Below are 27,980 nucleotides of genomic sequence, written 5' to 3' on the forward strand. Positions count from 1 at the left end.
TCCCATTGAGCCCTATGGGGGCTCAAATGGGAATGGGGATGTACCGGCTCCGGCGCAAGGGGAATTACCGGGCCCGCCGAAGTCGGAATGGCCCGGTAATTCCCCTTTCACGGGACCCCGAGCCGGACCCGAGTTTGGGGGTAGCCATGCCAGTAAAAAGGCATGCCTACCTCCAACCTCGTAAGGAGACCCACTATCTCTCTGGGGACTTTGATATCATTATTATCACATACCATCACTCTGGGGACTTTAAAGTTATTATTAATACACACTAGCTCTGTGGGGACACAAACATGCTCGCGACCCCTAGAGTCAAAAGAGCCAGAGCAGGTGGGGCCAGCTTCCCATACCTAGCTGCACTACACTGGAATGCCCTACCACCACCCCTGCGAGCAGAAGTCTCTCACCTAGCATTCGGAAAATCTTTGAAAACCATGCTCTTCAACTGACGATTGACGATATAAATATAGCCCGCACCCCACCTTCACTGGAACGCTTGAAGGTGCCCCAAACATAAAATCGTTTTGAATGATTGTGTAACAAATACTGTGCAACAAATTCTCAATGTACAACAATTTACTGTCTTCTGACATTTAACCTATGTATGTAACCCTGCGTAACTAAGTCTGCCACAAGTAACAGTGCCATAATGCCTTTGGGCTGTATGTGCGCTATACAAATGTAAAAATAAATAAATAAATAAACATCAAGATAATCACACACTATCTCTCTGGGGACTTTAATATCATTATTATCACATACCATCACTCTGGGGACTTTAAAGTTATTATTAACACACACCAGCTCTGTGGGGACTTTAACATCAAGATAATCACACACTATCTCTCTGGGGACTTTAATATCATTATTATCACATACCATCACTCTGGGGACTTTAAAGTTATTATTAAAACACACCAGCTCTGTGGGGACTTTAACATCAAGATAATCACACACTATCTCTCTGGGGACTTTAATATCATTATTATCACATACCATCACTCTGGGGACTTTAAAATTATTAACACACACCAGCTCTGTGGGGACCGTAACATAATCATCACACACCATCATTGTGAGGATCTGGATATTATTATCATGACATACAATCTCTTTTGGTACTTCATCATCACCAACATCAAACAACATATCAATGGGTACTTTATCATTATATTAATCATGCATTATCTCTGTGTGGTTTATAAAACAACATAGGTGTAGGGTCTTTAACATGATTATTCATGCACACCATCTTCGTGAGGACCTGAAACCAGTATCATGGCATACAATCTCTATTGGGACTTCAACATCACCAACATCAAATACCATTTCAATGAGGACTGTAACATCTTCGTCATCAGACCAATCATAGAGCGTAGATGTGTTTCGGTGGACAATATGGTGACTGTGAAACAATGACACCTGTATTCAAATCACGTATTCCTTACCTGACCACAGTGTGTGATCCTGAGCCCTTCACCTAATCATTCTGTGCCCAGTTCTCTTTTCTGACACATTTGGAGTGTTTTATAATATGGTATAATGCCTGATTGAGCATGTTTTTAAGTGAATTACCTATGGAAAATACAACACCATTACCATCCATCTATTGTGTATTCCTCTGGTGCGGGCAGGTACTCATATTTAGAAATAGAACTGTGTATCTTACAAAGGTGTCTATGAAACAACCATTTAGCTATTTGCATAGGGAAAGATTCAATTCTAAATAAGAATAATGAAGTCCTCACAAGGATGGTAACACGCGTTCAAGTCCCCGCAAAGATGGTACCGTACACGCGAGTAAAAATAAGCATTTTTGCAAATATGAAGTTGGATCCTGTATTATGAATTTTTTCTGAACATAGTTCTGCTATTAGCCAATTTCTAAAACATTGGGAAAGGATAGTCCCCACAAGGCAGGTCCCCACACATAGTCCCCACAAGGTAGGTAAAACGTGTATGTGTGTGTGTGTGTGTGTGTTAGTACAAGGAGTGTCAAGTTTTACTGAGGTTAATATCTGAGGTGTAGTGGCTTTGTGTATTTTGTTCGCTTACCTGAATCAGTTTTGAGGGGTCACTGGTGTTTTTATTCACAAGAAGGTGAAGCAGAATGGACTGATGGGTTTTATACAGCTTAGTAAGAGAGAATATGGCAATATTCATGGTTTAAAGGGATGAATCTACTCCCATAGAGATGGCAGGAACAGTGTGGTCACCAATGTGGAGTGGGAAGGGGTCCCTACGTCTCAGAGTGGGATGGGAAAGTGAAAGTGCTGAAGAATCGTGGGTCGTGGTAGAGAACATGACGGCAGATTGTGAGAGTTCTCGCACCATTGGAATAGACAATATTTCAATGACGGAGTGAGCAGCCTCTCCCCGTTTCTCTGTAACGGCTTGCTCAGGGACATTGATAGTGTCATACACGAAAATGACTTCAGAAGAGGGACCGGGTTGAATGTTGGAAGTAGATGAAGTAAGTGGGCGTAAATGTTGCTGTGGTGTGTGTAGGAGCTCCACACTGTAGATGAAATATGAACGCCCATCAGCGGCTCATAAAAAAAAAAAAAAACGGTAAAACAAAACCAGCGTCAACCAGAGATTCAGAGGGTGTGGACAAGTTGCCACTATTTGTGTTACCCAGATCACATTCGGTAGCTGAAGTATTGGGCATAGAAGGCTTATGATTAGGCGCTCTGGTAGAATTACAGGGCGTGTTCTCTACAGAACAATACTTCCTCATATCAGATGAGAAGGAAATTGTTTGCACTCGCGACGCCGCTTTGAGGCTTCGCGTCAGGTTTATAGTGTGCAACGTTAACTAAGGAGTATATTTTTCGTCAGTGATACTATTATCGATCTCAGCACCAGATGGCATGTCAATGACTAGGCGGTAAAGGACAGGTGATTTGACGTGAACGTATCACTGTGAAAAACTAGCCAGCTATTCAAAATGAAAAACAAAACACAGTTTAAGAAAATATCAAGTTACCGTACATCGGCGCACCCGCTTCCAGTATCCAACTAGACAGCACACTTGAGAACACACTTGCTGAAAACGCGCTCGCAAATGAGCACAGCCCCTTGATTTAAAGGATGCTGGGACGGGAGCGTGGCCAGCTGTAGATTACACTGCAAATATAGCAAAAACAAGTATAATTACTCGTTATACAAATAAAAAGGGTAGGATTGACAGTGATTGAATGAATGAAGTCCTTATATTGTTCTTCAACCAGAAGTATATTACACAGGAAGTCGGGCAATCCATGGTTAAATGGCAGGAGAGGCAGCAGGACAAGCAGCAAGACAGCACACTTGAGAACACACTTGCTGAATGTGCAAGTATAATCTCTCCAACTGCAAAGCCCTGCAACGTTTTTGCCATCTCCCGCAATAAACTATCCTGCCCTGTATTAGGTGCATATACCGTTGCCATGGTGACCTTTCTGTGTTCCAGCAGCACTATTACAAAAAGATTATCTCCCTTCCTTATCCGGTTGGATCAGTACTCCCTTGGACCTCAATGTATCTTTAAGCCCTATTAGGACTCCTGAAGTTCTCCCTATTGCTTTAGATTGGTAGGTCCGGGAAAATTGACACCATCTCATAGCTGATTTATCTGCTTTCTTTATGTGTGTTTCTTGGAACATAATAACATCCGCCTTTTCCCTTCTCACCAGGGCTTCCACCTTTTTGCACTTAACAGGGGAATTTAGGCCCCTCACGTTATATGACGAAACTTTGAATGTAAAACGTACTAAAACATCTATCACCATCTAAGTTAGTCCCTAATCCCCTGCTCGTTTCACCCCTCCACCACCTTTGCCCCTTTATCCCTCCCGACTTCCCAAATAAACCTCCCCACAACAAATCATCTCAGGACCAGGCCGAAGATCCTACGATACCCTCTGGGAACATCCCCAAAGCTTTGACCCAAGAAAATACCTGAGGTAACCCCCATTGGGAAGTATCATGAAACCTCCTGCTAATTCCAAGACGGTACTCACCAGCCCTCTGCTTCGGGCTGAACAATCTGTCTCAACCCCTCATTATTCACCCCTCCCTCCGTATTCACTTGCCTTAACCCCTTTCCATCTAGGAGACTCCACCTGCCCTTCTTTGACCCCTCCCTCCTTTCCTCTCCCTGACGGGTCTTTCAGTCTTGCCTCACTACCACCCATCTTCCCCTGCACATTAGACCAGTTTCATTGCCTCTGCCCACGCCAGAATGTGGGCCTCGATCGCCTCTTTCAGTGAGTTTCCTCGTCTTCCAGGTTCAACAGTGATAGGCCCTCTACACATGGTGTGATGCAATGCTGTTCACCCTCCAAGCTCAAGAGCAGTCCAAACGGGAAGGTCCACTTACATGGCATTTGTTTTGCAGTAAGAGCCCACGTCACCTGGCCCATATCTCCTCTTTTGCATTGTTAACATAGCCACGTACTAGAATAGCTATATCTGTGCCCCATTCACTGTCACATTCCTTCGGTTCTTGCTGCCTGCAAAATATTTGCTTTCATGCCATATGAAGTGAGGGCTATCAGTATATCTCTTGGTCTTGCTCCTGGCTTCTTTCTCCTGGGCCCCACTCTACGCACCCATTCAATGCCAACCTCTTCTGGTTGTGTGCCCATAAATAAATTCTGAAGCATTGTTGAATGGTGTTTTTTAGAACTGTGTCCAGTATTGATTCACTCAGACCCTTCACCTGAATATTTGATCGGTGTGAGCGACTCCAGGTCTTCTGCCTGTAGTTAAAGGCTAGATGCTCTTCAGACACATCCGCCCTCTATCCCAATGTCAACTCCCCTTTGCCCTCGGCCAGGGATGTTCTCAATTCATCCTGCAACGATGTAAATTGCTCATGGAAAGTACTAGGCATTTTCCCCTCCACATTGTTAAAGCATTCCTTTAGGTCCTCCTTACTGAGAGCCATCCCTGCCTGCTCTCGTGAGTCCCCTTTCTCCTCTTCAGTGGCCTCTTTCTGGACCCCCAACTGTACCCTCGCCCTGCTGCCTCCAACAACGCTCCAATTGTCCTTTTTGAACCCTGGGGGTGGCCTCCTTTTGGCCTGGTTTCCTTTCCCTTTCGATCCTGGCATCTTGGTGTTACCTCCCCGCCAATGTGTATGCCTCTTCAACCCGTATGAACAGGGGGGGTGTCCTTCCCTCTAATTTTCAATACTTGCAATTATTTAATGCAGAAACATTTGTATCTTTGCATTGATCCAATGGGACAAGACCATCTTTGTCTCATAGGTATGCGGCCTAGAAATACACATAGAAAACTGTAATATTTCTGCAGCTCTTTATTATTAGGTTGTTAAATTTTATTTTAGAGGTTTGTACATGTTCTAGATAAGTAAATCACCTGGCTGTAAGCCAGTTCAAACACGTGTCGGCAGTTGTGTTTCAAATTTCTTCATAAAAACTTTTGCACAGAGCACCTAGGCTTATGACTTTATTGTTCAGCTTGATTTGTACTATTGTTCCTTAGTACAGGCTTTGATTTGATATATTTGTATCTGCTTTAGCGTATGTTTGGACTGTGCAACGAAACAGAGGTGACACCCTTTCTTTTGTTGTCATTTTCAAAATCCAGTAGTTTTGAGGTAACTACTAGTCCCTCAAACGTGCAGCAGCCCGGGGTCTTCTCTGATTACCTTACCAATTGATTGTGAATTGTGTTTTCTTCATAACTACTTTTGTCGTCCCAGCGCCTCCCACACACGGCATACCTCAATCAAGTTCTCCAGTTCAAAACACAAAACATTAATCTAATACCATTGTGAAAACTAACAGTGCATTATGAACACAGTAGTGACCATAGAGCTGCTTGTCACTTTCAGCAGGGATGATCAATACAGAAAATGGACCCCACGGGTCCCTGGAGGAAAGGTTTGTGGTCTTAACCACTGTATGCAACATTAATCAACAAACAAGTACTTTATAAGTCAAACATCATTCCATATTATGTAATAGTGCATTGTGTCAACCGTGTTGGATTGTATATTTGTTTGAGTCTGATTCTCAATTGAGTAGGAGGCCTCCGAGGAGGTTCAACTATACCCGGCAGAAGGATAACCTATGAAATTCTAATTGTGGGCACCGTCCCTGCTTCCCTGGTTCCTGTATTTATATGCAGCCTCCGGACTATGCAATCCAGTCCTGCTATGCTAACTGTCCACTGCAGAGCTTCCTCTCTCTGTTCTTTTTAATGCATCTCCTGCACACTCCTACACACCCCTGTTCCCTTCTTCTGGAAACTGCCACACTTTGGTAGTCAGCACGCTCTTGTGCATATACACTCGCCAAAGATCCCCACTCACTCCTTTAAGCTTTACTCACCGGGGGTGAACTTTCCTCCAGATGCGAGATGTGCCACAAACTCCCTGCGCTTTCTGGGACTGTGTTATCCTTCCCAGAGCCCTGGCCTCTACTATTAACAGCCCTCCAAGAGGGGTGCAAGGGAGCAGCTGCCAGCTTACTCCACGCACACTTTTGCGTTCCTTGTCCCCTTTCCCTTCAGTCTTTGCTGGGGCTTTGGAGGATTCTCCTACAGAGCCTCCCACACAGGTGATTCCTGGCAGCATACAATGTTCTTTGCCAGAAACTACTCCATTCGTTGACACTTCGTGGCTTAATGCCCCCTCTCTCAGCGTGCATGAACAGTTGTCAGGATGCAGTTGCTGGAATGGGTCAGTTTGAGAGAATCCGATATAAATGTACAGGGGTGTGAGAGCCAATCTGCTGCCACAGAAAGCCACACACAGCCCTTTGATAATATGCAGAAATTGTATAACTGTAGAGTCAACAGGGATGTTACAAAGGACTGCAGTGTTTCATTGTCCCTCTGCTGTCGGGTTGCGGGTGGAACATTCTCCTCGTCTACCTGTCAGCCGCTGCTAAGCTCCAACAGGGAACACTCACTCTCCTTTCTCCCCGAGTCCAGTGTATAGCCTCCTATCCCGCTCACCCGCATTGCCCGGGGGAGCCTTTTATTTCACTGCCACTCCTTTCTTCCATGCCTCCAAGGCGCGCCGCCTTACCAGCTCCTCGTGCTCCCACTTCTCTGCTGTTGGGCAGGCCTGCGCCTCGTCGGAGGGAGGAGTAATAGAAGGAGGGACGTTCCCAACTACCACGGTGGGACTCCACCGTAATCCGTGCTTTCTCGGGTCCTTCTGTAGACCTGCCTGCCTCCTTCGAGCGGCTACAAGGCTTGCTTTACTTGGCCCTGGAGCGGAGTGAAGAACCACTGTTACCGTAGATTTCTTCTAATACCATTACCTCTAATGTGAGTTCAATGAATACATTTCCCTGAATAAGGTAGGGGAATGGTATATGTGTAATGCATAATAGGTGGGGTGTGGGGTAAGGGTATACGTTAGGGTAGTGAGGGGTGATTGGGAGCTACAGGCCCCCCCGGCATTAAAAATAAATAAGTAAATAAATAAAAATAGAAGCTGTGGATTTTTGGCGAAATGGATTTGGTGAATTCTCCAGTAGGAGAAATATATTCGAAGAAATCACATACATCCAAGGACAACATGTCCTCACTCACCGATGGCCATCTTTGAATCCAACGCAACGTTTTAAATCTTATTCTTTCTATGCATTCGAGAAGGGCATTTGTATTCGAAAAGTTTGGATTTGGTTCCAGCTGCCAATTTGAAGTCTCATGCTTTGATATTCTGATAAAATATGATGGTTTTATACCATATAAAGTTTTTAAATAAAGTGTTAAAACATTTGTGTGAAGATGAAAACTTTGTATGATCTATTTGTAAACAGGTTGCACTGGAAGAAGAGCTGATAGAACTGCAGGATCAACAGGAACTTCTCGAAAGGAAAAATTGTAACTTAACTCAGCAACTTGAACGCACACAGACTGAAAAAGATGAGCGGGAAAAAGAAGTAGTATTCTATGCCAGAGCATTGGAGGTTTGTACAAAAGTGTTTTCTTTTACCAGAGAACACTTTCTTGAATCACCCTTCTCTCCAACACACTTTTGTACCTTTTGATTGCCCCTTCCCTTCCTCCCTTTCTATCTTTCCCTGTCTCTTTGCCATTCTTGCTGTTGCTATCTTTTTTAAATATTTATTTCCTCTCCCATTTTTCTCCCTTCCTCAGTATACCCATTTACTCCTACGTCCCGTCCCCTTTCCTCCATACTGTATGGGCGTCCCTTGCTAGGGATGGGAAACAACCTTTTTCACCAGAAACATTGTCTTCCCCTTTAAATTTAGATGCGCACGGACCGTGGACCTGGGAGCATGCGCTCCCCTGACTCTGCCCACCGGTGCCACTCCCAGTCCGCTTCTCTGCATCGACCGGAGCGAACCTCTTTCACCTTAAGCTGTGGTTGAGGCCTTATCTTTTACTCGTAATACCACGCTAGGACTTTCCCAGGATCATTTTCTTCTCCCTTTTTTCCATAAAGCTAATTTAATTCAGGGTCTAAGTACTCTGTCCTCCAGCGGCATGCTGTTCCCCGGCGCTTGTCGACTGTGGCGGGATTCAGCAGGTATCCAGCCTGTGAGGTTTGTGAAGTGGGAGAATGGGAGAAAAAGCTCCCCCCAATCTCCTTGCGACCATGGCCTAGAGGATCGCGGCCCAAACACCCACCACGTGATGAATTCGTCTATCTACCAGATGACAAAATACCCTGGTTCAAGAACATAAGGATATGCCCACCAGCCTGCCCTACTCAAGCCGACACCTGCGGCATGGATGAACTCGACTAAGACATCAACAACAAGCACCCACATTGTTAGAGATGCCATAACGACCTAGCAACTGCCAAGAACACATGTGCCACCATGCACACTGGTCACTCACGCACCAACCTACACAAAGAATATATTCAGTGCTATGACGTAGGTGACGGACACAGCCACTGACGCGCATCTTTATTATTTTTCACATAGGTTTTTTAGTAATGCAGAAACGCAAGACGCATAAAGCACTCGCGTATACGCTTGCTGACGTAATATTGCCTATGAAGCCATGGCAAACCGCAACACAGGTGCCGTGCATTACACATCCCCACCCATGAACCAGGCCCAAGTAGGCCGCAAGCAAGAACTGCCATGAACACTGAATGAGCGAGAGTACAAGTGCTGATCACGCAGAACATGCCCAGCGAGAGCTCACAGCCAAGCGGGCAATGTTGCAACTCGTATGCTACCAGCCGGCGCCAAGGTCACACCTGTAAGCAAAGCCAAGCACACAGAAGCAAAATACAACTTTAAATGTGCAGAATTCCGCCCCAGCTATGGTCTCTCCACACGTGACCAAGCCGGCCTGACAAGGTGCCAGACACACAAGGAAGAAGTCGCCTGGGTCCCACGTCTGGGACACGGGTTGCAACAGTGAAATGACTAGATGGACACCTATAGCGATGGGAATGGCCTGCTCTCAGGCCTATGAGCAAACCCGCACATTGTCTGCACAAACACATAGTTACACATTGTTGCTAGTGACAGGTACACCACGAGCTGGGAACAACGATGGTCCCAGACTGGGGGGCTCGCGGGAGGACCAATCAGAACATGGGGGCACTCATCACTGACGCCACTAACATTAGCCAATCATCAGGGGTCTTCGTGTAACAATTTTCAACTATATAATAGAAGGGACAACCCAAGTATACCACCTGACTCATCCTCAACCACTAATATTGTTCTCTATATGTATACTATACTAACCCTACCACTCGAGGAACCAATACGGAATGGCAATAGGTTTTTTGCTAACTTTCCCAGGTGACGCAAGTAGCGCGTCATACTGCGGCAAAAAGGGCCTGCGAGCCCCATGAATTTTGAGAGTCTGGACGGACGCGTACAATCCTAGACCCATCCCTGCCGTTGTTTTAATAAACAGAAGAACCGCCTTGCTTCTTGTGTGTCTCTTATACTCATTTTTGGCGAACACGGGAGGAGTTGGGGCTTCCCAGCCCAGAGGGCCACGGACGGCTCAGCAGACCCCGGGATAACCACCTCGACAAGTTGGAGGCACTGCTGAGATCTGTTTACGATCTGCCCTTTTTTTTCTATTTTCCAAGGCCTCTCGTTGCGAGGAGGCCCGGCCGCGCGGTCCCCCTCTGCCGCTGCCCCCTTTTGAGGACTACAGGACCATCGCGGAACTGCGAGAAGACCGGACAGTGCAATCCGGATATTGGCCCTCGGGAGGTTGAGAAGTATCCCGCCCGCGGTTGGCGAGTGTCCAGACGTGGTCCAGACGAGGGGAGGTGGCGAGCCGCTTGGAGGGGAGCATGCAGCCGAGCGGCCCCGCATCAAGAGAACTTGGTGAGTATGTCACACCCAACAAGCAATGTGAGATTGTGAGGGAGGGGGGGAGGAGTTGTAATAAGGGCCGCGGGAGGTGTTACTAAGGTGTGCGGCGAAGATTTGATCAATTGGTGTTGACGGTGAAGTGAGTGGTAGCAGGAAAGGCGCGAGAGCCGTCCGCTACAACGTCACGGAAAAGGGTGGGTGGAGCAAAAAAGCACCATGTGCGGTTGCTCGTAGACACTGATTGGCCTAGGTCGTGGCCATATGTAAGGTGTGTGTGTGTGTGTGTGTGTGTGTGTGTGTGTGTGTGTGTGTGGCTTTCCTACGAATTGGCGGTTATTGATCAATGCGTAGATGAGGATCCCTATTGATCGAGCAGTGAAACTCGATAGATAGATGACGTTTTCCTGTAGGTGGTAGCTAACTTGTTGCCTAATACGGAAGATAATTGGCTGGTTAAACCCTCCCGTTGAGGGGCGTATCACACGCGAGGCGACGGTGCGTGCGCAGTCCGATTATACTATGTATTGTTGGTTACTTTTTTCCAGGCGTAACAAGAGGACAGCTGTGGGGATAACGGGGACAGTCAAACTTATTGCGAGCTTTTTTGAAGTGTAAAAGATCTTACCGGTAGTTTTTGGAAGAGGTCGGTGACATCACCCGTAGGGCTTTCATAGGATACCTTGACCAAACAGCATTGTTGAAGGGTGGTGGGGAAGTGAATAGAGGGCAGGGGGTGCGCACGGAGGTCATCGGCCACCCCAAATATGGGACAGGTGGAGAGGGGGAAGTGACCGCGCACGGAGAACGCCGGCCACGCCGAGTGAGGTAGGAGGAGGAGGGGAGGAGAAAAGTGGGACGGCTGTATAAGCACGTCACACAGGGCACACAGCCGCAGGGGGCTTCGTGCGCCGTGGCCACTGGGGGCTGTAACGGTATCAAGGAAGAAAAACAAACACAGGAAAAGACAGCATATTTGCAATTGTTATATTTGACTGTTTTCTTTTAGCGGACGATCGCAAGTCCCCAAACTTCGGGGCCAGGTAACGACAACTATACTGAAGGGAGCTATAAATACAGTGTAACCATGTCATACCGGTTAGGATCAGGAGGGTGGGGGAATACCTTCACTACCCCACTCCAGCATATGTGTAAAACAGTATCGCCCCATAGGGAAAAACTGATCAAATACAACATAGAATGGACACAAGGGGCAGACAACAAAATGACGACACCCTGGCCGCCTAACGGCAGTTTCGACCTGTACGTCCAACACTCACTACTGACACACATACATAACACGTACAAGGGGAAGAAGTTGGCGCATCACGTGGAGGTGTTTAACTTATGGAGGATTTTCCAGGGGTCCCGACCAGGACCAACTGGGATGTTCACTGTGGAGGAAACAAAGGAGGGGAAGAAGATTAAGGAGGAAGAGGGAAACGGGGAAAAGGAGGTTGATAGCACACAGTGCGCGGGAAGAGACCGAGAGGGGGACGAAAAGCTTGGCATCGCAAATGAAATAGAAGTAAAGAAGGAAAGGACCGACGACATGCCCCTAGCGAAAGTAGTGAAGAAGGAAGAAGGGGGGTTATATCCTGTGACGGAACTACGAGAAGCAGTAAGGCAACAACTAACGGCAGCTGAGGGATATTCGAACCCCGCGTACAGCCCACCACCATATACAGCTACAGGTAGCTACACAGGTGGGGGGAGGAGGTGACAAGTACGGTAGGCCCAACTTGTACGGAGATGCACGCAAAGGAAGGGAAGAACAGTGAAGAACACATCCCAACCATAGGACACGACGAGTGGGTAGCCGCGCAGGTGCTGTTAAAATTGTGAGGGACAATAACGGGAGAAGAAAAGGAGGTAGTACGGAGAATGAACTAGGACGCGGAGGGTAGCAGTGAAATAAGAGGGGAGGAAGCTAAAAGGAGAGAAGGGGAGCTATCACGAGAAGAGGAGGAGATGTTGGAGGAACAATTGGAAGAATTAAGGAATGAGCAAAATGCACTGATCAAACAGCTCGAGAAAGAGGAACAGGGGAGAAGGAGGGAAAGGAAGGAAAGTAAGGATGCGTTGGAGAGAATGAGGGAACGAACTGAAGAACGGAAGAGGGAAGCTGAGAGGATGAAGGCAATAGCAGAAAGGGTATCTCGAGCAGCACAGCGTGACAGGAAAAGAGGAAGAAAAGAAAGAAAAGGAAATGGAAATATGGAAGAAGAAAATACTCTCCGAGCACCAGGAAATACAAGGAAGGTAAAGTAGTAGAAAGCATATTAGAAAGGGAGAGAGAGAGATGGGAAAGGAGGAGAGAGGAAGAAAGGATATTAGAGAAGGTGAGTAATGAGGTGATGGAGGAATTGAAAAAGAAAAGAGAGGAAATAGGTGGTGAAATAGTGGAGAAGAGGGAAGAGGAAAGCGGGGAGTGGGGTAAGGACATATGTACGTCGGGATGCAGAAGTAGCCACAACATCAGCGCAAAGGGGAGCAATTGGTAAAGGAGAAGAGGAAGGAACAGATTTAATAGACTTAAAAACGGTGACGATTAGGGGGAAAAGGACAGATTGGGGGTTGTCGCTCCTGGATGAATTCTGCAGCGAAGAAGGAGGAATGGGGGGAGAAGGAAGAAGCGGTGGTAGGGAAAGCTTAGACAAATTGTACATCACCCGCACCAACCGGGAATCACCATGGGCATGCAGAAAGAAGGAAGAAGTGGAGGGAAGTGAGGAGAAAGAACGAGAAGTGGCGGGAGGGCAAACACGTGCAGTTACACCCGCATCATTCCGCCCAACATCTCCGCCCACACCCGCTCCTGAACACACCCCCTACGCCGGCAGGCTTAGAGATCTCCCTGGACGTAGGCAGGAAGAACGGACACACACACACCCACATTAAATAAAGAAAATAATAAGAGAAGGGGGAGAAATGAAGGGGAAGCTACAACAAGCAGCGGTAATATGGACATGACAGATGATCTAGTTGACACAGAAGAAGAGGAGGGGTATACAGACTCCACGCCGCGACAACTGGGGGGACAGATGGGACACAATCTAATGCCGCTATTGGAGAGGGTGGGGGTTAGACCACATTACGTCCCTTGGAAGCATGCCGATAAGGAAAATATAAAGTGCAGGCTCCCATCACTAAGTGGAGGAGTGGGAAAATGGATATACGAGATGGAAAAGCACACTGCAGGACAGAAACTAGCAGTAGGAGACGTGAAGGGCCTATTAATATCAATATTAGGGGACGCAGCAGATGACATCTGGAAGAGGGCGTGTTTCCCCCGGGGTTACAATAACGAACACATCACATGACGGGGCGCCATTTGCGAATTGCAGGCATGCATTATGGCAAGCTCTGAGGGTACAATACCCAGACACCTTAGATATAGGAGCAATTACATCACGCAAGATGCGCGAGAACGAAGATCCTGTTGATTATATCCAAGAGATTCAGGAGAAGTGGCGCATGACGCCGGCAATATTTTACCACATACTAATACAAGGGCTTCCGGAGACAGTACAAAAACAATTGAAGAAAATAGTGGGGATGGAAGCCAAGGCCTGGCCGGAAATACAATTAACAATAGTACACCATTGTAGGATGTGGCAAGAAAAGATGAAACAAAAGGAAGAAGATAGAAAAGTGGAAGAGGCTAAATTAGTGCAGAAAAAGCTGACTAAATACACCATGGAAGGAGCACTAATAACTACACCAACAACAGTGATACCAAACCCCACGCAAGTAGTGGCCGCACAGGATACCTCACAACTACAAATAGCACCACTACCACAATCACCACGATTTATAACACAACAGCTGCCACCACCCCCACCATACACGGCTAACATAGGAGGAGGGTATATGGTACCAGGAAATGGATATTATAACAATATCAGGGGAAGGGGAGGAATGATGAGAGGGTGGGGGGCATATGGCCAACCTGCACAACAGCAAGGGGGAGGATTTCGGGGTTTCTACCCCAATGGGCAACCAGGGTACCAAGATAATGCAGGAAGTTTCCCATGGCAGACCAGGGAACCACCTGTATGTTGGGTTTTTGGGATGTTAGGACACATGTCGCGTACGTGTAGAATGAGACCCTCCCCACCAGCATGGGGGGAACAAGGACAACTAGGGCCTATGAGGGAGCAGCAGGGTTACCAACACCCACAGGGACTACAACAGAGCAGCACACAGCAGCAATTAGCAACACAACAACAGTTGCAGACATATTCACTACCGCAACAAGAGGTGGCAATAACACAACAACACCAAGTGCAGCCAGTGGAACAGCTCACTCAAATACAGGACCATAAGTTAACCCCCACCGATACACAGCTACAGCAAACACAGTTGGGAAGGGTGACTATCCTGGGACACAACCCTTACACAGGAAGCGGCCAGTCATATCCACAAAAGGACAGCCCACAGACGTCCTTGGTGTGTCCCATCCTGTCGATAACACCTAATAGTGCGGAGGAACCACGCATTGAGGTAACGATAGGTGACAAAAAATTATCATTTCGTTGTTGACACTGGGGCAACCAGGTCTGGCATAAGGGAGGGTAGATTCAAAATGTCAGGTGAGGCCATGAACACCCAAGGATTTTCTGGGGCTAGAGGGTTGGGTCCCTTTACTGATAACATCTCCTTATCTATTGGAGATTATGACATGTCTGTCCCGCTCCTGTATTCAAGGGAGTCGCCAGTGAACATACTTGGGAGGGACATAATGAGCAGATTAAATATGACAATCTCCTTCACGGAGAATGGCATAATTTGCTCCACACCAGGAATAAACATGCTTACTGCACGACAAATACTGCAAGCGTACTGTGGCCAGACAGTAGCTCGAGCTGAGCCGGTGGATGGGGAACTGTTCCAGTACGGAACAGACATGGCATTTGCCTGGATGCCAGGAATAGAAGGAAAGATCTGGAGGAGGCCAGCAGCATATTTGTTCAGGCCTGAGACGCCAGCCAATGAACCAGAAGGGAAAGTGATTTTGGTGAGCATCGAGAGTATTATAGCAACTGCTGATTATATCGCAGTCAATGCCCAAGACAGGGAAGGGAGAGCATGGAGGGCAGTGATAGCCCTGGCTGAGAGATGCAGGCTCACCCAGGTGTCCGATGAAGAGCTCTTTTCAGAAGACAGGGAAGAAGGTGAGATGGTATTTATGATGTGTGTAGATATATGGCTAAGAGTGACGTATAAGCAAGTGGCACAGAAAATGGCCATGGCACTTGAGGCACCCGCATCTACCCCAGTTCCATTCTACGAGGAAGATATGGCTAAGGTTCCAGCATCACTGTGGACCACCAGTCCCTATGACGTGGGCTGCATAAAGAGTATCTGAGGAGTAAGAATAAAGCTGAAAAAGGGTGCAATACTACCTAGAGTGAAACAATACTATCAAAAGAGGCAGATGAAGGCATATATGAAACCATAACGGCCCTGATAAATAATGGCATATTGGTACCATCAGAATCACCATGTAACACGGCCGTGTACCCAGTGCGCAAAGCTAAAGGAGGGTCTTGGCATTGTATCCAGGACCTCAGACCCTTGAATAACATTGTAGAGGCAGAATACCCCATAGCAGCAAACCCTGCCACAATATTATGTGGAATTCACGCAGAGGCCTCACGGTTCACCGTGATTGACCTCAAAAATGCCTTTTTCTCAATAACCCTGCACCCAGATTCACACGACTTGACAAGCTTCACATACAGGAACACAAAATGGAAACACACCAGGTTACCACAAGGGTACTGCGAGTCACCCTCAATTTTCAACAGAGTAATACAGATGGACTTGGGAAACATTGAATTAGAAATTACGGTGCTGCAATATGTTGACGATATAATAATTTGCAGCACAACCGAGAAAAGGTGCAGGGAGGACTCAATGAAAATGCTGACAGTGTTGGCTGAAAAGGGTTACAAGGTAGACAAAGAAAAGTTACAGTACTGTTAGGAACAGGTATTATACATTGGTCAACTAATATCCCAGCACGGAAGAAAGATTGCACCACAAAGAGCACAAGCTATGTCCAACACGCCACAACCACAAACGGTGAGGGAACTGCAGTAATTCCTGGGATTATGCAACTATTGTAGAGCATGGGTTTTTGACTACAGCTCATACATAGGACCCCTACTTGAGGCATTGAGAGAAGCACACAAAGGGGACAAAACATTGGGATGGACAAGGGAAATAAAGGAGGCATTTGACGAGTTGAAACACGCCATATCTACTGCTCCGGTACTAGCCACCCCAGATTATGAACGACAGTTCTTTATCTTTTCGCATTGCGACTCGGCAGTAATGAAAGCAGTATTGACTCAGAAAACCAGCATGGGACACGAGCCAATAGCGTTATACAGCGGTCACTTGGACCCTGTCATGCTAGGACATTTCCCTTGCGAACAGAGTCTCGCCGCAGCTGCATTTGCGGTGGAGAAATCATCATCGATTACAATGGGGTGCCCCACCACACTATTTGTGGAGCATGCGCTATTTGCAATATTGAATAAGCCTAAGTCCACACTAACCACACAGAGGGCGTCAGGTTATGAGATCATCTTGTCTAGACCCAAATTGTCAATTGTCAGATGCAGTACAGTTAAGCCAGCTAGATTTATAGCGGAAGTTATTGAGGAAGGTGATTATGCTCACGATTGTACACAGACTACCGAAACATACTCATGCACTAGAAAAGTTGAAGAGGATGCACTTAAGGGTGGAGAGATTTTGTACATTGATGGGTCATCGACAATAGACCAAAGTGATGGGATAAGGAGAACTGGGGCAGCAGTTGTAAAAATGACAGAAGATTTGATGTATGTCCGGGTGAAATGCGTGCAGTTACCACAGCATTATTCGGCTCAAGCAGCGGAATTGGTTGCACTGATCTTGGCGTTGAAGGAAAGCGTTGACAAAAGAATTACTATATATTCTGATAGCGCATATGTCACGTCAACTGTCCACTCGGGGCTGATAAAATGGCAGAGAAGAGGGTTTAGGAGAGCTGATGGCACCCCAGTGCAACATGCTCTTTTGTTAGCAGAATTAATTGAAGTAATTAATGATCCCCAGGAGATAGCTTTGGTTAAATGCCCGGCACACACTAATGGAGACAACCATATCTCGAAAGGGAATGAAACAGCAGACGCACATGCCAAGCATGCGGCATACTTTGGTGAAATATGGAACCCCCTCCAGAGTCAGAGAGAGAGAGGGAGGGGGATGGCAAAACAGGTGATGATGATGATGATGATGATGATGAAAGAAGGGCACACCCATCTCCCCGCAACACAGATAATGGAATTACAGGCAGCCGCACCAATGACAGAAAAGGAACTATGGGTAAAAAGAGGATGTACGATGTCCCCAACTGACACACTGTGGCGTCAAAATAACACTGGAAAGGTGGTCATGCCGTTGGCATTGTTGAACACCGCCCTGGCCCAGCTCCATCATCCAGCACATACAGGAAAGAAAGTAATTTTGCAGCACGAATCAGGGAAGATTGGTTCTGCCCCAAGCTAAATTATCATGTAACAAATTTCATCAGCAATTGCCTCACATGCAAACAGTTTACGGCCGGTCACATGCTGCAAGTGATAAAAGGTACTATACCCCGGCCAGAGGGACCCTTCCTACACATTGATATTGACTACGTTGATATGATCAATGTATGTCAAGGACATAGGTATATGATTGTAGTGGTATGCCCATTCTCCAGGTGGATCGAGGCCAGACCCTGCTCACACGCGGATGCGTTCAGAGCAGCTACATTTTTAGTGAGAGAGGTCTTCCCCAGGTGGGGTGTGTGCGAAGTGCTGAGGTCCGATAACGGCCCACACTTTGCTAATGAAATGTTTCAGCACATCACGTCCTTGCTGGGTATTAAGCATAAATTTGCATGTGCATATCACCCGCAGGCCAACGGTCAATGTGAACGCCTGAATGGCCTATTGAAAGAAGAAATAGCAAAAATTCAGCAGACTACCAAGAAGAGCTAGTTGTACTGTCTTTCCCTGGCTCTATTTGAGCTAAGGAATAGGCCAGGGTCTGATCACCACCTCACTCTCCACAAAGTGGTGACAGGACGTCAAATGCGCCTTCCTCTAACGCCTACATCCAGAGCATTCATGGACCATGAAAACACTGCAACTGTTCTTGGTGACAAAATGTATCAATATGTGTCTTCTTTGATTACTAGTGTAGCGTTTGTATCTCAACAGCTCGAGCGCACGCGGGGCGGGTCGAAGAGTTCCCAACAAGAAGACACCAACAAGGAACTGAGAAAGGAAGGACTATGCACTATTGCTAAAGGTGACCATGTGCTACTCCGCAACTTTAATAGAAAGTGGAACGGCCCACGCTTTACTGGTCCTCATTTGGTAGAAGAGGTAGCTACCAGAGCGGTGAAATTGCAGGATAAGCATGCCTGGAATCACCTACACGACGTAAAGATCTACAAACTCCAGATCCGCCCTAGCGTTACCGACAGGGCCATTGGAAGAACAATGACATCAACAGCATCGGCTACAGAGAAGGAGAAAGCGACCACAGCTGATGACAACTACTGAGATAGACATTGGACGCTTGCCCACAGCCCATCCCATGGTCACGAGATCACAAAGTAAACAACTTCTGCCCAAATTGAGCCCCAGCCCCCTCCCCTCTAAGGTCCGTTGTATAACAAACTTGGGTATTGCACACACACACATATAAAACACTTGTATGTTTTCTCTATTTTTTCTCTCGCACATGCAGGTACCGCGTATAATTGTATTGTTTAGGAAATAAGTAACTAACAGTGTGCTCTGCCCAGGAGTAGATGCTGCCCACGGATGATAACACCCCTGAAGCCCTATCACACCAATTTGTATATCATATAAGAAGACCAAAGTACCTAAAAAGACGGAGGGTACGCGTATATTACACCACATTTGTTTTGGCCATAGAACAATCGTTTCCCCATCTTCACGAGCACTTACCGGCTCTAAGAGATAGATCACTAAGATTAGCGTGGGAACTGCTCTTCGCCTGGGCACTGAACGATTACTTGATAGGGAGAGCTTAATAACAATGACTAACAATAATAACAAGCGTATTGAGGATTTTCAGGCGGGCACCTTTAATGTCGCAAGAATAAGCTGCCGGACTGCAGCAAGGTAAGAGCAAAATGCCGGTGAGACTAGCTCTTGTAATAAAAATGATAGGAGTATTGGTCATCACTGGTCTGCTGTCTGCCTCTGTATGGCAGAAAAGTTATGCTATCAATATTATGGCTGCACCTAAAACTAACATGCCCCCTCCCACTGCTGCAACAGGTATGACGTCAGGTGGTACTAGCAACCCTACGGATAAGGGAAGTAGAGTTAAACGCAGCACATATACTGATAACAGAGGTATTGATAATTACATAACAGATTCAGCACACGTCTCAAACAACATGTGGTACCAGCACATGACCCAAATTGGTAAGCAGACAACAGAAGATAGCTGTTATGTGTGCTCATTAATCCCATACGCCATGAGCGCTTCCCGGACATTCATCGCCACGGAAATACAGGAAAAGACGGTGCGATGTATAGTATATCTGGCACTATTTCAAACGAGAGGACGATTTCAAGGGACGGTGGTGAGAATGCAGTGGGAACACATAGACACATACCCATACGAAAACAATTTCCTCAAGTCATATTTGAGTTACCATAAGAGTAGCTTACACGCTGAAGCATTCAGATACATGACGAGTGGCCCTGAAAAGGGAGAAACGAAGAAGATAACACTACAAAACCTACCATGTGATTGGTACGCCACTGAAGTTCCTGGTACACAAGGATGTTGGGAAAGGCCACTGATAACAATAACAGGGAAGGTATACATGAACAATGAATGGGAAATAGGAGTGGTCGGTAGCAACATGATAGCAAGAGATAATATCACCACCATACAGGAACACAACGACAGATGTTGGACGACATGGGGCAAATAAGTACCCATGCTGACATGGATGGAGAAGGATGAAGACCCAATAAGCATACTACCGCTGACCGCGGCCAAGTTATGCTACCAACACAGAGGAGATGTGGAGGTGGGATATAACACCAACTGCGGAAGCATGTTAGAACTACCAGAGGGGGGTGCTGGAACGGCAGTGATAATGGATCACTATTGGGCCTGCGGAGATAAGACATATCACACCTTGCCTCTGTCGTGGAATGGTATTTGCACAATGGTACACATCAACGTACCATCACTAGTGGTGCCCCAAAAACATGTGAACATGGCCAACTTCCCCAAAATGGATGAAGGAAACAAGAGGAAGAGGAGATCCGTACAATCACAGGAGGGAGAGAACAACAACAATAATAACGTCATAACAAGGATAAAGAGACAAGGAGAACCCCTGACAGGAAACTACCTGTGGGGAAAGTCGGAAACAGCACTCACTTCTATTCCACCAGAGCATAGATTATTCAGCAGGGCCGCAATGTTCTTCTCGTCAATAATACACCCAGGACTACAAGCTTAATCAAATGCTAAATGGCTCCAGATCACCCGATGGGAACTAATGATGACGATTAATTCAACAGTAAATGGATTCAATGCCATAAAAGAGGAGCTGTGAGCGGTAAGAATGGTAGCATTACAGAACAGATATGTACTGGATCTTCTCACAGCAATGGAAGGAGGAGAGTGTGCAAAAATTGGACAATCATGCTGCACATTTATCCCTGCTAACGATGCAGATAATGGTACACTTACTGAAGCAGTATCACAACTAGCCCAGATGCACTCCAAAATGATGGAAGAAAGTAAAGGAGTAAAGAAGGCTAATAGCTGGTTTTCATTATTATGGTCATGGATGCCATCATGGCTGTCAGACGGACTGAAGGTAATAGTTGGATGCATAATACTGGCTGCAGCTGTATTGATTGTAATAAGGTTTTGGAAGGCCAGGAAGGCACACACTACAGACGAAATGATCGAAATGGTTAGCATGCACCCCTTGATGCCAACTGATGATGACCAGCACACTGACATGATAATAAAGGAAAGAGAGAAACTGCGCAAACCGATCATCACCAATCACTTAGACCCACCATCCATAAAGCTTGAGAACCCAAGAAACCTGAGGAGCTATATTGGAAGATGGGTATACTGCAAACCGGGAGGGAGCTGTGTTTATATGTACTGGTCATTTGAAGACCATGTCAACCACTATGGACACCTGGGAGGAGTAACTAAAATATGGAGAGTAAGAGGAGATAAAGAAAAGGATGTGTTTGTTGTCGACAAGTCGACCAGAGGGGCGACTGAAGTGGCAGAATGGGAGAAAAAGCTCCCCCCAATCTCCTCGCGACCATGGCCTAGAGGATCGCGGCCCAGACACCCACCACGAGATGAATTCGTCTATCTACCAGATGACAAAATACCCTGGTTCAAGAACATGAGGATATGCCCACCAGCCTGCCCTACTCAAGCCGACACCTGCGGCATGGATGAACTCGACTAAGACCTCAACAACAAGCACCCACATCGTTAGAGATGCCATAACGACCTAGCCAACTGCCAAGAACACATGTGCCACCATGCACACTGGTCACTCACGCACCAACCTACACGAAGAATATATTCAGTGCTATGACGTAGGTGACGGATACACCCACTGACGCGCATCTTTATTATTTTTCACATAGGTTTTTTAGTAATGCAGAAACGCAAGACGCATAAAGCACTCGCGTATACGCTTGCTGACGCTTCTCCCACCCCTCGTTTCGTGTTGAGAATATAAAGAAGACGTAATATTGCCTATGAAGCCATGGCAAACCGCAGCACAGGTGCCGTGCATTACACATCCCCACCCATGAACCAGGCCCAAGTAGGCCGCAAGCAAGAACTGCCATGAACATTGAATGAGCAAGAGTAAAAGTGCTGATCACGCAGAACGAGCCCAGCGAGAGCTCACAGCCAAGGGGGGAATGTTGCAACTCGTATGCTACCAGCCAGCGCCAAGGTCACACCTGTAAGCAAAGCCAGGCACACAAAAGCAAAATACAACTTTAAATGTGCAGAATTCCGCCCGAGCTACGGTCTCTCCACACCTGACCAAGCCGGCCTGACAAGGCGCCAGACCCACGTCTGGGACACAGGTTGCAACAGTGAAATGACTAGATGGACACCTACAGCGATGGGAATGGCCTGCTCTCAGGCCTATGAGCAAACCCGCACATTGTCTGTCTGCACAACCACATAGTTACACATTGTTGCTAGTGACAGGTACACCGCGAGCTGGGAACAACGATGGTCCCAGACTGGGGGGCTCGCGGGAGGACCAATCAGAACATGGGGGCACTCATCACTGACGCCACTAACATTAGCCAATCATCAGGGGTCTTCGTGTAACAATTTTCAACTATATAATAGAAGGGACAACCCAAGTATACCACCTGACTCATCCTCAACCACTAATATTGTTCTTTATATGTATACTATACTAACCCTACCACTCGAGGAACCAATCAGGAGTGGCAATAGGTTTTTTGCTAACTTTCCCAGGTGACGCAAGTAGCGCGTCATACTGCGGCAAAAAGGGCCTACGAGCCCCACGAATTTTGAGAGTCTGGACGGACGGGTACGATCCTAGACCCATCCCTGCCGTTGTTTTAATAAACAGCAGAACCGCCTTGCTTCTTGTGTGTGTCTTATACTCATTTTTGGTGAACACGGGAGGTTGGGGCCTCCCAGCCCGGAGGTCCACGGACGGCTCAGCCGACCCCGGGATAACCACCTCGACAGTTGCTTCCCCACATCAGAGCCACACGCGCTCTACCTCCGGTGCCTTGGCAAGGACCATGGCTGGGACGGCTGCTCAGCGTGAGACACACTCACCCCGCGCTCACTGAAGAACCATTTGGCCAGGTGAAGGGAGCTCTTCTCGAGGTCGCCAACAGAGCACATCAAGGAGTATGTGAGGAGGAAGACCAGTCCTAAGGTAGGTGCCCTGTTCTCCTCTGCACCCCGCAAGGGCAACTCCTTCCCCTGGAAGTGTCCAAGTGGAAGGGGCCTTCCAGGCCCTACTACCAGCAAGAGGACTGAGGCTCTATGAGCTACCGGCCACACGGCTGAGGGGTCTAAGGATCCTCCCGGTCCCGCAGCTGAGGAGCCACAAGGCCCTGTTACGAAGGATATCCCTGTGAGGCTTAGCTCTAACACCGGGCGTAAACGCCAGGGGGTGCCTAAACGCAATTCCAGCACTACCGACGTTATGGCCGAAGGCACTCTGCCTTCCAGACCCTTGCCTAAGGTGCAGGGAAGGTTCGAGCCTTCACAGTCAAGCAAGCAGGTGGAGACTGGTCTCAGTACGACAATTGTCGTGCAGCAAGCATGTGGCGCGGTACCAGACAAAATGGCTGTGCATCCTGGACCTCTCCATTCCAGTGCTCGGGTATCGGAACGCCTGCCAAGGTGGGATTGGTCTTCACCGGTCACTTAGTCCACCGCATATCCAACTGTTTCCACTCAGGGGAGATACACAGACCCCAGCTAGGCGAGGCAAGGGGTGGTTAGAGCTCAACAACAGGTGCAAGTCCAGGGACCCATACCCATGCAAGTAAGCTCCTCACCAGCATGCAAGGACAGATTCTTCAAGAAGTTCCTCACGCTCCAGAGGTCGCCTTAAATGGGGACCATACTTAGTAGGGGTCATCCAAGACCTGCTTCGCCCGGCACCCAGTCAACTGCTTGTAGTGGTTCATACACAGATAGCAGCGCAGGTCCAGGTTCCCGCGATACCCCAGGGACAAATTGTAACAGCGGCTCCACCCCTGTGCAGCCCCAGACGTAGCCTCCGGAGCTGCCCATCGCCATGCCACAACTGCCCGCAGCACCCTTCAGCACTCCACCAGCAGGACACAGCGGGGGACACGGACGATGAGGAAGATCAAGAAACCTCCTTCAGCCTGGGTTTTCCATGAAAGACTGGCTGTGTTCTGGACTACTTGAGGATCCCACTGCCACAGGCTGAGCAACCAAAGACGGGGGTCTTGGCTGAAGTGCTTCGCATCCGGTCAACCTTGAAAACGGGCATCCCATTGCAGAAAGATATTGAGTCATTAGCAAAGACTCGCTTGGTAAAATCGCACTATATGCAGCCTACAAACAAATGCCTGGATGCCAAATCTCAGCAGGCAGAGGGAGACTCCCTTGTGCTGCCGGTGCACCCGCAACCTCACTCTTCAGTTATAGCGGCGACCTCTATGTACGTTAAGCCACAATCCTCCATGGCTAGACCTACTTCGGCCCTCCTAGGTAAGGAAGAAAAACTCCTAGAGGCCTATTGCAAAAAGATATACTCTAATGCTATGCTACATTTGTGGCAGGCTAATATGGACGCTATGGTAGCTGCGGTAAAACATAAGTTGTGGCGAGAATTTGCAGAGTTCCTTCCTGAGCTTCCGCCCCACAGTCAGGCGAGATTCAAGGTGGCCCTGGCAGAGGCTAAAATTGTAGCCCAGGACATCGACAGTGGCACATATAGAAACCGCAGCCACCCACACCCACAGATTGGGACAGCAACTCTTTTGGCAGAGATTTACTCACTCATGGCGAGTCAGGCAGTGGAGGAGGTTCCAGCCTCACAGCAAGGCATGGGCTTCTATTCCTGTGTCTTTGCCATACAGAAAAAGAACCAGGCTGGCCTGAGAGTTGTACTGGACTTGTCAAACTTGAACCTTTCCCTACCCCTCCAAAAGTTCAAAATGGTCACAGTAGCACTAATACCAGAGACACTGTGTGGGGGTGACTGGGTTTGCTCCCTGTATCTGAAAGATGCTTACCTGCACGTCCCTGAATTGGGAGCCCCAACGTTCATTCCTCTGGTTCAGGATCATGGGCTTTCATTTCCAATACAAGGTCCTCCCATTTGGCCTCAGTTTGGCCCCAAGGGCTTTACAAGTTTAATCCTGTAGCCGCCCTGCTCAGGGCAGAAGGGCACCACCTTTATCCATACCTCAATGACTGGCTTGTGTGAGCAGAGTCTCACGAGGGAGTACAGGGCACTGCAGCCAGCATAATGCACATGCTATTCGAATTGGGATTCTCCATCAACCTGAAGAAATCTGTTACTTCTGTGAGAAACCAGAAGGTGTCTCACCACTAGTCCCCAGTGATCTCTCATCCAGGTGGCAAGGACACAGCCATCGCTTTTGGATCCAGTTCCTGGGGGTGGACCAGTGTGGGAGGATCACAAGAGTGAGGGGTCTTCAGGGAGTGGGAGTGGGACACCGGATGGTGAGATGCGGTATCACCTTCACTATAACACCTTTACCCCATCCTACCAGGTAGGATATGTAGGAACTCTACTTTCCGGCCCCATTTCCTACATGAACACATTCACACGGACAGCCCGCTCTGGGAGACACCGAGCAGTATACCTGACTTGTCCCAATACAATGGTCAGGCGAGGTCAGGCAATTACTGACCAACACTCACACCTGACTTCCATTAAGTTTCCCCACACGGATAAAAGGTGGAGCACGAAAGCACATTCTGAGCAAGGCAAAGTACACAAGGAAACTGCAGTTTTCGAGACGGCAGCTGAATGAGGGACGAAAAACAGTGAACTACAAGGGGTTTGCAAGAAGGGATATTCCCTTGACCTTTCTGCAAAGAAACAGTTATGTTCAAGAGACCCCGAGATTGGACAGCTTAAGGCCTGGAGACCAGTCTGAAGAATCCTGCATTGTGTGTCAGAGGTATCCGTGCTCCTCCTACATGACTAATCGAGTCGGGGAGAAGCAGCATTGCCATGGTACCATCCTTGGCTCCAAGAACAAAGTAGCAACAGAGAAATCAACACAGTCAGTGAGTTGGGGTGACCGATACAAGACCGGTCTGTGTTGAAGCCAAGGATGCAAGCTGTAACATTGTGTATCGAACACTGGAACGAACATTGTTAAAACACATGTGATGAAAGATGTGAGTAAAGTTGAACTGCTGATGAAGGTTTGAACTTTTAAAGAATACAATATCGCTGACAGTGGTCCGGCACCGCATGTGTGCTCAATCAAAGGTCTGTGTAAGTTATCTAGTCGAGGGGTGGCAGAAGTGAAAGTGAAGAATTGTAAAGAGAAAGACTTTGTGAATCAAAGTGGTCCTGTGGCGGGTCAAGCAGAATCCTGTGCACAATTGAACATCTTTGATTTTTGATATAGAAAAGGAAAGATTGGATAATGAGATTAAATGGTCTGAGCCTGATTGAGGGAGATCTTACATTGTGTTAAAGTAGGTCTGAGCCCGGCCGAGGAGGACCAAGGGTGATCAGTAAATCACCCGAGAAATTGTGTATGTGAAATCCTCAGAAGAAAGGAACTTTGGTGTGTGTTTGTTGCATCAGTTCCTCTGAAATAAGAGACTTTGATTGGCAAAGAGACTTTGCCACAGAAGGCCCTGATGCTGTGGTTTTGAACTGCATCCCCGTGCCAGAGAAGCCAGAGTGTGTGCTAAGTTTGAGTGTGTCGCCTTGTCCCGTGATGAAAACGTGGGGGTGGGAGCCAACAGCTCAAATATCCAGACATATCATTTCTTGGAACACTTTTCTTTTGCATAACATTGTTTCCCACACTATTTGTATTTAGAAGTAATGATTGGCAATAGGTTTTTTTGAATAGGCCCCTTAATTTCGCAAAGATTATTTGATGGTCGTAGCTTGCTCCCATCATTAGATTCAGGAATAGAATGGCATTTTACCAGCCCATTTGAAAGTTCAATAAACAACCTTGAACTGTGATCACTTGTGTCTGTCTTACTGTTTGATACCATGCCTTCCTTACACTTCCCACGCAGTCCTTAGACTTTTTTGGGACTAATATGGGATACAAGTGTGGAGAGGATCTTGCCCTCTGAAGACAAGATCTCGGCAATCAAGAGGGCCACAGGGCATTTCCTCAGCAGATCAGTAACGTCGGCATAGTGGTACCAACACCTGCTTGGAATAATGGCAGCTTGCCTCCTGGCAGTGCTGCATACAAGGCTCAGAATGACAAGGCTGCAGCTACACTTTTCAGCCTCTTGGAATCAGGAAACGGGTTCGCAAGCGGCTCTAGTCAGCATACCACAGCATCTGCACCAGGATCTCTTGCACTGAAGGACAGAGGCCAACCTGTTAGTGGGTAGGGCCTTCAGCCAGCCACTACCGGAGGTCACCATTATCACAGACTTCTCCCTGGAGGGATAGGGGCTACCCTGGACAACCACAGTGTCCACGGAATCTGGTCAAAGCAGGAACAACTGGTGCACTTCCACTGGCTAGAGATGATGGCCATCTGGCTTGCTTTCAAGGCGTTCCTCCCCATTGCAGGCAGCAAGTCGGTTTGCATTCAGGAAGACTGCTCCACATTAATGTATTACATCAACAAGCAGGATGGCACCATGTCTCCCCCCACATGCAGGCTGTCCATCGACATGTGGGAATGGGCACTATCTAACAACATTTACCTCTCAGTCCACATCCCGGGGGAGTCCAACCTGGAGGCAGACAGACTGAGCGGGCTGAGAGTCGACAACGACGAGTAGCAGTTGAACGAGGATGTCCGGAGGGAAGTCTTCATCGAGTGTGGCCACCCTGGGGTGTATCTATTCGCCACCAAGAGCAAC

The 27,980-nt window shown here is 47.5% G+C and overlaps 1 protein-coding gene across 6 annotated transcripts in view; it reads left to right on the plus strand.

The window, feature by feature from the left end:
* Nucleotides 1-27,980, plus strand: part of SPDL1 (spindle apparatus coiled-coil protein 1) — a 739,625-nt gene that overhangs the window by 451,075 nt on the left and 260,570 nt on the right. For all 6 annotated transcript variants that reach the window (XM_069654308.1, XM_069654305.1, XM_069654307.1 and 3 more), the window contains one exon: nt 7,788-7,937. In XM_069654308.1, the coding sequence (XP_069510409.1) occupies nt 7,788-7,937 (150 nt within the window). The remainder of the gene's footprint in view (nt 1-7,787; nt 7,938-27,980) is intronic.

The sequence above is a fragment of the Ambystoma mexicanum genome, chromosome 3q (genome assembly GCF_040938575.1).
Source record: "Ambystoma mexicanum isolate Mex_15411 chromosome 3q, UKY_AmexF1_1, whole genome shotgun sequence".
In the NCBI taxonomy this organism is placed as follows: domain Eukaryota; kingdom Metazoa; phylum Chordata; class Amphibia; order Caudata; family Ambystomatidae; genus Ambystoma; species Ambystoma mexicanum.